General features: G+C 44.0%; 1 protein-coding gene across 2 annotated transcripts; it reads left to right on the top strand.

The window, feature by feature from the left end:
• The first annotated feature begins 574 nt into the window (after nt 1-574).
• On the top strand, nt 575-13,375 carry POU2AF1 (POU class 2 associating factor 1). 2 transcript variants are annotated; one of them, XM_008942137.1, is made up of 5 exons: nt 575-590; nt 10,478-10,605; nt 11,304-11,346; nt 11,437-11,708; nt 13,064-13,375. In XM_008942137.1, exons 1-5 carry the CDS (start codon nt 575-577, stop codon nt 13,373-13,375), a joined length of 771 nt encoding a protein of 256 aa, XP_008940385.1. The 2 variants fall into 2 exon arrangements, with proteins under 2 accessions (XP_008940385.1, XP_008940384.1); XM_008942136.1 differs by lacking the exon at nt 575-590 and having other exon boundaries at nt 10,441-10,605.
• The last annotated feature ends 382 nt before the right edge of the window (nt 13,376-13,757 follow it).

Here is a 13,757-nt window from a genome sequence, read left to right as displayed (position 1 = left end):
GGAGCAAACACTCAGGTTCTGTGTTTTAGGAGTGGTGCACATTTAAAGGGCCAGGCAGACACGGGGTATGGGCTGGGTCATTTGGGTGAAGTGTATGGAGCCCATAGGCTGTCTTACATGAAACGAGACCATCCTTGGTGCCACAGGAGGTCCAAATCTTACCAAAAGACCTTTGTGCTTTTTATTGCTGTACAGCCTTTTGACCTAATCTTGCAAATCTATGGTAAAAGCCCCCTGAGTGGCAGGTTCCAGGGCTGATGTTGTTGGAATGTATTTCGGTGACATCGAATGGCTTTTTGTGCATAATATCTTCCAGCCATCACTGCTCTTGGAGGAACTGTTTAGCATCATGAAGAACAACACAGAGCAAGGGAAAATATAGAAGTGGTTGTGGTTGGAGGATGTGATGACATCACAGGGTTCAGCGGGAACATGGGGCTTTTAAAAAGCTGAAAGAAACATCCTGACAGTCAGTTGTCGCATCCCCGTAAAGGAGCCAAACACACAGTAACAATTAAAAAGCCAAGCTACCTTCATCAAAGAGGGAAAAAAAGCCTCCGTCCAGACTCAGAATATGCACTGGCAAAAATGTAAGTGAGCTCTGATTTGTTTTTCATGACTGAGATGGAAGCTGAAGGTTGCAGTGAGTGAGGGAGCGTTGGCACAGGATGGGAGGCAGTATTTGCGATGAGAGGCATGGCTCAAGAGAGCTAGATGATAAAGCATGATGCTGATTTTCCAGCAGGGATATTAACACAGGGTGGCATTGCTGCTTTGATGGCATTCATCACTATGAATCAAGTGGAAGACTATGATTCATAAAAACAATAACAGGATGCAGGTATTATATCAAAGGCTCTAGTGGTTACGTACCATAAAATTTTCCTTTTTAAAAGTGAAACCTGTGAGAAATCTTATTTCTGTGTCTTTTTTTTTTTGATACGTACTTTTTTTCAAGTAATAAAAAAGATAAGGAACAAAGTAGTTTGAGAGCAATACAGTTATGACTTTACAGGAAATAAGTTTTCTTGTTTTCAAGATCATTTCATTCCCCTTGTCCCACCTTTGCTCAGATCGTTTACTGATCATAATTACAGGTAGGTGTTTGCTTCTTGCACGTTTTTCATTCTCAATGTATGAATCTGCAGATGCTGATTTTTGCAACCATGCTGCCGTACTTTGCATCTCATAATCCTGCTCTGTTAGCCTGGAATAATGCAATATACTCAAATGGAAGAATCTGGTTGCTTCAATATTTGCCAGTGACTTATCTGATATGGATCTAACGTTAATCTTCTTCATATAATAGTTTGTAGGTTGTTCAGAGGTTGGCTTAACTATGCATAAGTTCAGAAAGTCATATGAACCTTTGTGTAACAGAGCAAACAGACTTATTTATCCTATTTACTTATTTAATTTTTAGCTGAACACTTTGGAAGCTCGAATGTATATCTGTGAAATTATTCTGTAAACTATAACATCCTGTAGTGAGAAGCTCTGACTGCTTATTCAATTGTCTTCCAGTTTGACCAGTATTAACCAGCAGGCAGGAGTGCTGTTGTTAAGGTGTGTTAAAGGGGGAACCTTTTACCTCATGATACTTCAGAATCAGTAGGTATATGATGTGGAGCATACTGCAAGATGATTAGATCCATATCTTGGCTCTAACCTTTGATCTCAGAAGTCCGTTAATAGTTGGTTTGGTTTGGGAGTTGGTTCTTTTTTGTTTTTTCCTTCGTTTTCCTACAATGAAAGATGATTAGATCCATATCTTGGCTCTAACCTTTGATCTCAGAAGTCCGTTAATAGTTGGTTTGGGAGTTGGTTCTTTTTGTTTTTTTCCTTCTTTTTTCTACAATGACAAAACAATGCTAACAACCTGATGGGTTAGGTAGGACAGGATTGGTAATGAACTGATCTTTTTCCTTTGCATTGTTTTCTCTGATGGGTGCAGTGCTTTGAAAGGTAATCAGGAATTAGAATCCTGCATGAGAAGAGATCAAAACCTGATGTCAGCTATTGCCTGTGGATAGTTTCTAGACCAGACAACTTCTGGGCAACACTTGCCTGTCCCTCTGTGCCCCCTGAGCTTCTCAAGACGTGACTCTCCTGTCAGAGCAATGCTTCCTGGCTGTGCTGAAAGCCTGTGTGAGAAATAGTATCTGCTTTGTGTTGACTTCTGTTGCTGAGGAAGTTCTTCTCACACCAGTCAGGTGAAGCAGTCGGTGGAGTATCTAGATTTCTCTCTCACTCCTGGGCTGGCTGCTAGAGCAGCATGGCATTATCTTTGCTAAGACACAGAAGGAGCTGAAGGGAAATTTCTGTAGGTGGCTGCCTGGCTGAGTCTGTGCTTGCTGTTGGCATTTGGTGTCTTCCTCTGCTCTGTCACTGCATGGGTGGTGTTCCTTTTTCCAACGTGGAGCTGTCAGAGCCCTGCTTCTTTTCTGTGCTGTTACAGGAATGAGTTATGTGCTTTGGCTTTGGAGGTACCCAGGAAGAGTGTTCTGAGGGCTGGGATGCAGGCAGCTGGGGTGCAATTGCTTGCTCTACTGGAGTGCCCTGTGCAACTCTAAATAGATAGCTCAGGTCAGTATTTAGGTGCCAAGAAGTCCCAAAAGCCTCAGTGGAAGTCAGAATTCTCAGTATCCCTTTGGGTCTCTGCTCAGTGTCACTGCTGCACCTATATTTCCTCTGAGTGTGACTATCTGTGGCCTCAGGTCTCCTGTGCCATCTGGTTCAAGCCACTTGTGACCAAATGGATGTTCCAGTGCCCACATGCAAGCCATTGGCTTACTTTATTGGCTTACTTTGCTTTATTGGCTTAGTTTTTTTTATATAAATTGATGCAGAAGCAGTATGGGTGACCAGGGAACTTGGTCTCTGCTTGTATGAACCCTAAGCTAATATAATAGCATAAAAGCCCAGCTCAGCTCCCTGCCTAGGAAATAGGAGGAGCTTTCCTCTGCCATGCAGAGTGTCAGCACAGTTCAAACCAAAATAAGTTGTTCTGGTAAAAGGGCATTCTGGATAGGTAAGCAATAAGTCTGTGGGGAGCTTCTGAGGGTTGGGTGATGCTTTTTCCCAAGTATGGGTTGAAGCATCCCATATTCAGGTGCAGAAAGAGAGGGCTCTAATCCTAGCAAGAGCAACTGTTTTGGTTTTGCACATCTGTGATACTGCTCTGCCAGCTGGCCAGGTAAGTGGGACCCAGGCTGACACCCCAAGTGGATGTCAGGGTCTGACATTTCTCACCCTGCAGGGAAGTTACTTCCCTGTGGTCAGCTGGAGTCAGGCACTTCATTTCCTAAGGATTCACAAATTTAGTAGGATTGACCTCCTTCCTTGAGGAAACTGGAACAAAACCCAGGACAATAATTAAGTCCCACTTTACATGCTTAAAGAGCAGCATGACTAGGGAGTATGGAGCTATGAGTGTGTTATGAACCATTGTGTTGCCAGAGGAAGCCAAGGGCATGCCTGATGCTGTGGCACTCCTGTCTTACAGAATTGATTCTCCAGCTGGAGATGCATTTGCAATTCCAGTCAAGCAGAGTGCCAGCTTGAAAGCCAAGGCAGAGGTAGAAATTTTTGTTCTATCTGTACCTGTGTGAAGGGAGACGACATAGAAGTCCTGACAACCTTTCATCAGGACACCTTGACTTGGATTAGAAGTGTTTTTTAGCAAAATAGGAGGTTTCCCCAGTTACAAAACCCCACAACAACAAAAAATCACCGAAGATCAAAAAAAAAAGCTTTTCTAAACTGAAAGCCCAAGAGTGACTCAAGAACTCATTTAAATAGGTGTGACCTCACCAGAGGGCATTTCTCACAGGCACCTTCTGAAGGGCAGGTTCACGCTTCTTCCTGGGACCCTTCTGTGGGAAGCCCTGCAGGGACAGGAGGAGAACTACCAGCCCTGGTCCTCAGGTGCAGTGTCAGGGGCTCGTGTCCCCCTGGGGAGTCTCGCCTGGCTGGCCCTGTGTGCTGGAAGTCCTTCCCTCGGGGTCACAGCCCAGTGCACTGCTCTGCAGGAGTGGGGCCCCGGGGCTTCCGCTCGGCAAAACCCCAGAGCCTCAGCCCCAGAGCCTCCCCTCCCACAGCAGAGCAGATAAGTGACTGCCTGGGGCTTCCCAGCTTTTGGCTGGATTCTGCTGAATGGAAGCAGAACAGCCCTACAACCCTTCAGGGGTGGGAAATTTCGACCAGGCATCACCAGCTACTCTCCTCTCACGTGTCTTTGTGCAGATAGTTCCCTCACGTTGTGTTTTGAAAACAAAGTGAACATACCTTTCATGCAAATGGCTTCTGTTAGGCAAGAAGGTTGAAATTCTGCAAGAGTTTCATGCTTAGGTGATGCTTTTGGCTGGGTCAAAGTGCTTTGGATGCACAACTCCTGTTGCAGTCCAATGTAGCACATAAGGCAGATGTTCAGTTATTTAGCTGCTGGGCCAATTCCTTGGCTTCCTGGGCAACTATGTGGATTTTCACCTTTGAAAACCTCTTCCCAAATGCTTTTAAAGCCTTTTCTGCCCACAACAGATGTGGGGCTCTGTACAGCCTTTCTGAAAGTATCAGCTAATGAGACTGAGAGGTGAAACTGCAACATGCAGCACCTTGTGAGTTTTAATTTTGGTAAAACCCCACTGGGAAAGATGGATAGTATGAAAGTTGAGTCCATCCATGCTTTACAAAGCAGGTGTCAGGCTCTATGAATGACCACACAAGCAATTCAATGGAAAACCTGCATTACTAAACCGAAAAGAGTATTATGGGCTGGGAAAGAATTATGACATGCGGGTGAGACTTATGGTTAAGACACTTTCTGTCTATCTCAGCTTCCCTTTTGTAATAGAGTTCTCTTGTTGTGGAACAGATAATCTTGAGTAGCCCTCACTGCTACAAGGCCAACGCATCCAGCTCTTATTTGGAAGTGCTTTTTTTGGGGTTTTTTTGTTTGGGTTTTTTTTCCTACTCAGAATAATAAAAAGAGCAGGGATCACTAGCCAGCCTTTCATGTTGTTTCCCAAATGTTTTCAGATCTCCCTTTCGTTTTGTTTCTATCCAACTAGAAAAATAGTTTAAAGGTTAAAATTTTGCCCATCTGCAGCACCTTTCTTGTGTTGGAAGAGAATGTAGGTTCTATACAGGGCCTCCAGACTTCCATTCATTTAGATCCTTCAGAGGTGTGAAAAGGACAGCAGTCAAAAGCACCCCCTGACCCCAAGAATGGCATATGCAGGGTACAAGTGCGCATGCATCTGTTTGAATCCAAGGCTAATCTGATTTTTGACAATATTTCAACTGCAGAGAAGCACCTGCAAATAAAGACTTTGAGCATAACTCTGAAATACTATTGTTGAATACTACGTTTCACTGACTTTGGTTGTTATAGTGCTGTGTAAGACAGCAGAAAAAGAATAAATCAAATGTTGCAGCGAGTTGTTGGTAAGCAAGTGTTTAGTCTGTTGGTTTAATTATGCTCAGAATTCTCCTGAGTTCATTTCCTTACACTGAGCAATGAACCATCTCTTGGCTCTTTTGCTCATGCTCTGAGCTCTGTTTATTGTAGGGCAGATTCTCTGCCCAGATGTTTGCTTAGTGCTTTGCATCTAGCTAAATCTTTATTGAAACATCCACCCATAGTGTGACAAACAGTATGGACATTAATCCACTCCAGTCCATTTTTTCCTTGCCAGGGTTGTCTACAAAAAAATAAGGGTGGCACTCCAGAGGAGATTTGAGGTGTGTCAGATGCACAAAAAGAGCTGCACGTTGAGTCCTTCAAATGGGCTTTGACATGCAAGCCTAGGGCTTTGAGACACATAATTTCTGGTGGAAAGGCTATTGACAAGATAATGAAGCAAGGAATAGGCAGATGGAATACAGATAAACATTCTGAGAGTTGTATTAAAGCACTTACCCTTGGGCAGCTGAGTAACTTTGGAGATCTACCAGTTGGGTGATCTTCCCCTCAGAGGAAGAGCTAAGAATCAGAGTTAGATTTCTGTGTCTTTTCCTCCTGATCCACTGCTGTGAATGGTTAGATGGACTGAATGTAAATATAAGAGGAGTTGATTAAACAATTCTCATTAGAAGGATTGTCTGCCTAGCTGTTAGGAGCCACATTTAATCCAAGTGCTTTTCCCAGTTATCCATTATATCCATGGGACATTATCAATGTTCAGTTGTGATGTCAGCTGGGATCACATGATTCATTTCCAAAGCAGCAACAGACCCCAAATAATATTATTAGCTTTAATACTTTTTTAAAAGGCATTTTTAAATGGTTCTGCATTTGAAATCAATGTAAAATGCAGATGACCACGATGAAGTATTCAGTCCCTTGCTAAATGGGCTTTGATGTCTTATTGTAGAAAGATTTTGATTAGAATTTAAGCCTCCAAATAGCATATACAAAGCTGAGCCACCTTTTTCTTTCTATTAGCTGAAGTTCACTGAGTATAACGTCAGCAGCTGCCTAGTGTAATTTGGTTTTCAATATCCAAGCCAGGAACTCAGTAGTTTGTTAGTTGAAATATAATTTTTTTTCTTTTTATTCAAGAGTTACTGTTTGCTTTTTGTTGTTACTGCAAATAAGAAGTTTTCTGTTGTATTTCTTCTCAATTTTTTATTGAGAATTTTTATTTCGCTGGAAGCGAAAGGGGAAAAGAGAAAAATATTTACACTGTTCACACTGATCAGTTGATAAGCTTATCACATGTCAGTGTGTGAGCACAGTAAATCTTCTGAAACAGTAACGTGTGTCTTTTGCTGCTGCAGGCAGGTAGCCATGCAAAATCTTAAAGATGAGCAGTGTATTTCAAACTGAAAATTGCCCTGATGGAAAACTGTTATGACTTGTTTGCAGGGATGAAGTTTTAAACTCATCTGCAGTTTGTGTGTGTATGAGGGCCAGTGGTGCTAATATGAAGTTTTAGTGATCTGAAACTTGTCATGCTTCAATACTTGCAACCTTCCAACAGCTGTTTTGCCATTATCTTCCCTCCAAGCTCAGCAATGGTTAAATAAAAATGCAGAGGAAGGTGCGTTTTGCAGTTGCTTGGTTTGTTGGGTTGTGTGTTGGTAGGCTTTCCCTTCCTCATCTTATACTCACACCAGCGTTTAATGGATGTTAATAAGCAGCAGGTATCTTTAAAAATGCTGTATCTGCATCTACTGTACTGACAAAAATTTGGGGATGACAGATATCCTGCCAAAAATGGGATATCCCCATTGGCTGTGCCTGCTACGTGCAGCACAACTTGGAATCATGCTCAGCAAGAAAAATGATATTATGTCCTAGGTGCAAACCAATTGGCACGGGGATAACCACAGCAGAGAGATGAGTGTGTTGACCCCAAGAACAACACTTAATGAAGCTGTAAAATCTTCATCCAGTGTCCACTGAAACTGGGAACCTTCAGCCTTGTCTGTGCAGTCTGGATACTTGCAGACCGAGTTGCAAAGTGGTGGAATCAAACCCATTTCTTCTGCTGTCACTTGTCACTTAGAGCTAGTGTGACTGCTGCCTTTGGTAACTTTTCCCTGGCTATTGTATTATCCAGCCACTTTGAGAGATTACTCAAAGTCTTCCAGGTTTGTGCTAGGCTTCTGTTGGCATTCAGCAAATATAGTGAGTGATAACACTGATGAAAGGAGCCTGAGCACGTGCACACACCATGGATTTGTGAGGCAGCCTGACAAAAGCATTGCAATGAGCTAAAATATATTTACACACACAAACTATTGCAAAGCTCCCTAATGGTAGGATTAGATTCTTTCTCTTTTCTTGCATTCTGATGCTGCTCACTGTTCCCACTTCAGAAATCTGGTCTAAGTCAAGATCCAGTGCCTATTATGGAACAGCACATGGATGTTCTGGGATCCTTGAATTGTATGAGTCTAGAATACAGTGGGTCCTTCAGCACTGGAGCACATGCACTGCTCTTCTTTTTATTTGTTTGAATGGAATTTTGGCATGCAGACCTTGGTGCATTTGCACCTCATGACTTAAATAAAAATATAACTCAAACTTGATCCAAGGCGAGGCTTCAGAGTTTGTTAAGGCAACCCTGGCATTACAAGTTGGAGGCTACTAAATCAGGGCACTTCCTTAACAATTATATTTTCATTGTCATTATTTTTCCCAAGTGTTTTCCTTTTAAACTGATCATTATTCTTTTGCTTTATGAGGAATTGCACACTGAAGCCACAAGTCATTTTGCTGTGGTTGGTCTGTGATGCTCAGCCTTGGTACACACTTGAAGAGAGGAAAAGCAGCTGTGCTAGCATTATTTTTATTTCTGGAGGTCAGCTTGGGGGAACTGAAATATGTGCTGCAGACTTTGGGGTTTTTTTTCTCTCTCTTTCTTTTTTTTTTTTTTGGGTTACTCTGCTGACACCGGAAACTCTGAATAGGTATATTTGTCAGCTTTTACAGTAAATTTCTTCTTTCCCATCCCCCAAACCTGGAGCCAGAAACTGCCCTTCTTCCCCACCCTAATTCTGCAAGGAGGGCCCTTGACATGGGGGTGATGACTGAGGGCCTTTGACATGGGGGGGATGACTCAGGGAAAGACACTACCCAAGAGATACCCTTGTGCAATCTGTAGCAGAGCTCATATTTGCTTCAGCAGAGCTCATATCTGCTTCAGCAGAGCTGATGTTCTCATGCAGTAGCACGAAGAGCAGCAGCCATGTCTGACCCTGAAGAGCTTTTTGGTAGCATACCAAATAAATGATTTCCAAATGTAAATAAATCTTTTTATAAGATGAAGCAGGCACCTTTGTGATGGTATTTATTTCAGACCTCCTGTCTAGTATCCAGCTCCTTTTCAGGGTTCTCAGGACAGCTCATACCACGGCACTTTTTAGTGCTGTTGTGTGCACTCAGGTAAATTAGTGCCAATTAATACAGTTCATGTTTTACTTATTAAATTTAAAAGCCTTTGTGAATGCTTGTATGCAGAATTAAAGTGATCTTAATTCTCTTTAACTACATTTTCAAAGCCACAGGAATTGTGAGAATGCAAATAACCCAATTTCAAGTCCCACAAAGAATGTCCATAAAAAGCAAAAGTAGATCAAGCAAAGGCTGAAAAATCTTCTCTTCTTCAGCTAGTACTTTAAAGCAAAGTATTTTCCAAATATGCATAAAGATAACAAAGACAACAGTCAGTGCATAAATGTGGTGGTCTGGTATTAAAAGTATTATTTCATAATGATGTATGGAGTGAGAAAGAGCTGGTGGTAGAGCAAAGTTGAAGGGGAAAAAGTATTTCATTTTTCAGGAAAGAAATTAAAGCAGAAATGTTTATGCTGTTAAATATTTAAGACTGGCTTACAATGTCTATGTTTAGACTCAGTTTTTCTGCCTCCAGAAAGGTGTAATAGAAGCATCTCAGTTATGCATACAAATGCATGTAGCTGGGAGAGATGATCAGAGGCAAAATGATTCATCTTGTTCTGTGATAGGAAGCACAGAATGTAAATCTGAACAGTGCTTCCTGGATGGAATAATGTTTTAGGGTTTGAGCTGGATATTCACCTGTACTTCGTAACACCAAAGGCCAGTTGCAATCTTTAGAAAATGGAAACTTATCAATTAGCATATTTACAAACCAAAGTGCAGTAAAAAGCAGCAGGTAGCCACTACTGCTATCAGTGGCTTTACAAATATCAGGCCTCCCTGAGCCTTGATATCCTATGGTTTCCTTCTGCTATCAATTACCTCGGAATATTTAATGTAAAATAGGGGTTGATAATATCAGCTTTCACACGTGTATAAAATCTACCCCCACTGGGAGGCTGTTGATAGCTGTTGCTCTTAGGAATGGGGTGCTCTCCTCTGTGTAACCCCCTTTCCTTGTGCTACGTGCTCCCTGGCTGTCAGAGCAGCCTAGAGCAACGTGCCTGTGGAGTCAATGGAACGTGTTCATTACACCCTGTCCCTGATAGGACACAGCTTCTGCAGACCAGAAAAACACCTGCCAGTGTGGCAGAGAAACCACCAGCTCTGCCTTCCACACCAGCCTGGCTGCAAGGCCTGTGCAAGCTCTTCTGCTGTGAATTTTGTATGAATGCTCTTTTGAAAAGAAAATTAAAAAAGGGGCAAAAAGGAGGAGAGAAAAGAAAAAAAGTTTAAAAAAGGGCTGAGATTCTCAGGATTGTTGCAGCCATTTAACAGCTGGAGGGAATTAGAAGCATCCTTCATGTCCTCATGATCTATCTGTGGGATCACAGCATCTAAACAGCAAAGGTCTGTTTATCTAAACAGAAGGCCTATGCCATCTGCTGCCAAGGAAGGGCCACAAGACATTATTACCTAAGGAAGGAAATGTTTATGAGTCCAGACTCTGGCCACACTGACTGGTCAAAACCTTTGACAGCAAAGCAGGCTGCCATAGGGACTTCGGCTCTGTGCAAACAGCAGGAAAAGAAATGTCACCTGTATTTATTCCTTTTATTTTTTCCTCAGCTTCTGCTCCAGAACAGCAGCCTCAGCCTCGCCCCTATCAAGGTGTCCGTGTCAAAGAGCCAGTCAAGGAGCTGTTGAAAAGGAAACGGGGAACTGTTCATCATGCCAGTGCAACGGCAGCTACAACGGTAGGAGAAAAACAAACACAGGCTGAAAAACTCTTCCTTGGTAGCTAAATGATTGACCAGCCCTGGCACCAGCTGGCAATACCTTGGCAGTGAAAGGAATCTTTGCATCTCTGAAGCGTTCTGAAGGCGACGCAGCCTCAGGTTACCTGTAGAGAGCATTAAATATGGCATTATTCTAGTTGGAGTGCCTTGAGGGTGCTGAGCAACCTCAGTCACCATTGCTTCGTGGGAGGGGGAAAGTGCTTTGCACGTGGCAGGATCTCATTCCTAGGAACAGAAAGTGCACAAGGTCAAGAGCACAAAAAGAGATAAGCCAGAGCCATCCTTGGCTATCTCTTTCTCAGTTTCAGCCTACACACAGGTGTATCTGTCCTCCCAGGGGGAAACAAATAGAGTGGCTCTCCTCTGAAGAGGATTTCCCTCTGCAACACAAGGTTGAAGTACTGTTTAAAGCCCCCTTGAGCTGAAGGGACAGGTGGACTTTGGTCCATGAACAGGCCTGGGGTTCTGTGTTCATAGGCTCAGTTCTCCTGGCCCTTCTGTAGAGGCAGGTGGGAAAATCCAGGCACTGGCACTGCAGTAGTAGCTGATTATCAGCTGCTAGGAGCTCATATGCTCTGTCCCTCAGTGGTTCTCAGAAGAGATTGAATTGGAAGCTTATGGTCTTAATCCCTTGATATTTTTCTTCTCTCTTCTAGGTTGTTTTGCCCCATCAGCCAGTTCCTTCCTATTCACCAATGGGTAACTTTTCCCTAACTCCCTAAGTGCTTGCCAGCCCTGCTGCAGGGAAGGCTTTGCTGAACTGAGCTTTAATCCTCTCCTGTTTTTTAGGCCAGCCTTGTGTCGATATGGAGGTTGCTGCCTCTGCACTACCTGGCTCAGAGGAAGGAGCTCTCTGTTCTGGCTGGATCTCCCAGCCCTCTCCCACAACATTACAGCCTTTAACTCAGTGGACCACTTACCCTGATTACATGTCTCATGAAGCAGTCAGCTGCCCCTACACAGCAGACATGTATGTTCAGCCCATGGGGCCCAGCTACACCCTGGTTGGACCTTCATCTGTGCTGACCTACACTTCTCAGCCACTCATCACCAATTTTGCAGTAAGTAACAAATATCCAGGTATAAATGACAGCAAAATGCCTGCCTTTTAGCAGGAGCCACAGGGAGTGCTGGATGTAATTAATATAATTTGATTACTATAATATTGTGTCTTTGTTGCATCCGTGCCACGTAGTTTTTCTAGCACTGGCTCTGTTTGCACTGTGCTGGACATCAGTATGGTTTGAGCAGGACAAAAAGTTGTGGCTGCACTGAAATGAGGCATATTTCTACCATTTCCCCATCCCTCTGCACTCCTTCAGACCTTCCAGGCTGTTATTACACTCACTGTTGTCTTGGGAAATGAGTCATGAAGTCAGCAGCAGGGCTGCCATTGCCTTCAGTTGGTTCAACTCTATGAACAGTTATTTACAGTATCAGAACAAGGTTTGCAGCTCAAAGATAATAGTAGAGGATGCTACATTTGCAGCTGGCATCACCAGCTTCTTCAGCTTGGATTTGGAATACCTGAGGAAGCAGAATTGAAATAGTTCACTGAGTTGGATGCACATTATAGGGAATGAATGCAGTTGTCTGGACCAGTACTTAGGACAGTCCCACCAGAGATCTGAGCAGTGTCCATGAGATTCTTCACTATTTAATTCCAAATTTAAAAAGGGGGGGGAAAAAAAGTAAATGGATTCCAGGGAACACACCCACCAGGTGAAGCAAGAAGAATTGGCAATCAGTTTATCAAAAATTGCTATTTAAAGATGGAAAAGCAAAGCCAAAATAATTCTCTTTGGCTGCCCCAAGATGATCCATTCTTCCTTAGAAGAGAAGGGCAGAGAACTCTGTTTTAGTTGAACTCAAGCAGCTTACTTTACTTTTCATGTTCCAGTTCAGCTGCTGAAACCAACACCCCAAATCAGCAAAGGCCCATGTGTCCCCTGCCCTTCCCTGGTGAGGAAGGGCTGTTGTTCCACATTTGGCTCTGCCTTGGCTGCCAGAGGCTAGTCAGGATGGGGTGTCCCAGAGGCCAGGATAAGCTGTGGCAGCGAAGTTCTGCCCATGCACAACCTCAGAGAGACTGACACAGAGGTATTTTTTCAGCACAGGGTGTAACTGCCTCATGGGCTCACAGTGAGGGTGGGAGTGGGAACAGAAAGCTAGAGGGAACTGGAGGTGAGTGTGAGCTGGTGGCAGCTAGCACCTGGGACACCCACAGCCACCACTCTCATGGGAGCCAGCGTGGGAAAACGGTCACACTCAGTCTAACAGGGTATGTCAGAGACAGGAAAAGGGATGTTCAAAGTGAGACGTGCATCCTTAGTCTGGTTTTTTTTTGTGTGTGTCCTCCCCCCTCCCCACCTGCCCAATTGTTTTACTTGCTTTTATCCCTCTCCTGTTTTAACAGCCCCGAAGCACCACCCCTGCTGTAGTGCCTCAGCTCGAGGTGACGGAGCAGCAGCCACCTCTTACCTACTTCCCATGGGCACAGCCCCTCTCTGCCCTGCCAGCCTCCACTCTGCAGTACCAGCCAGCCTCCTCCACGCTTCCCGGGCCACAGTTTGTGCCCTTGCCCATCTCCATTCCTGAACCAGCCCCCCAGGAGCTGGAGGATGCCAGACGAGTCATTGGCACGCTGCCCATCGAGAAGCTGCTTCTAGAAGATGAAGACAATGATACGTATGTTTTAAACCATGCTCTCTCTGTTGAAGGGCTTTGAGTTCCACATTTGGGGCCTGATCCTCACCTACTCAATACTCCACCTGACACCACAGTGAGTTTTGAGTAGGGAGGAAAGACAGGCTGGGGGTGGGGTGGGAAATCTACTTGCCGTTTTGGTGGCCACCTCTAGCACACCATGACTTGTGTGTTGTGTGAAACTTGCTTTGTCCTGGGGCCCACTGCAAGATTCCTCTGCTGTCCCAGTTCCTGCTGCCTCTCCCAGGCAGGCTTTTGATACTGCATAGTCCTTGTGCTTGGTGTCAGCATGAGGTGACCTTCACCCTCAGATGTGGTCTCAAATTGACATACTGTGGTGTAGCCATGGCCAACTGCAGCCTTTGGTGAGGGTCCACTTCTCCCTAAATATCTGCAAGACCTAG

This window comes from Merops nubicus, unplaced genomic scaffold, assembly GCF_000691845.1.
Source record: "Merops nubicus isolate BGI_N331 unplaced genomic scaffold, ASM69184v1 scaffold6296, whole genome shotgun sequence".
NCBI classification, from domain to species: Eukaryota; Metazoa; Chordata; class Aves; order Coraciiformes; family Meropidae; genus Merops; species Merops nubicus.
Note: the sequence above shows the minus strand (reverse complement) of the source record. Positions and strands in the feature narration are given on the sequence as shown.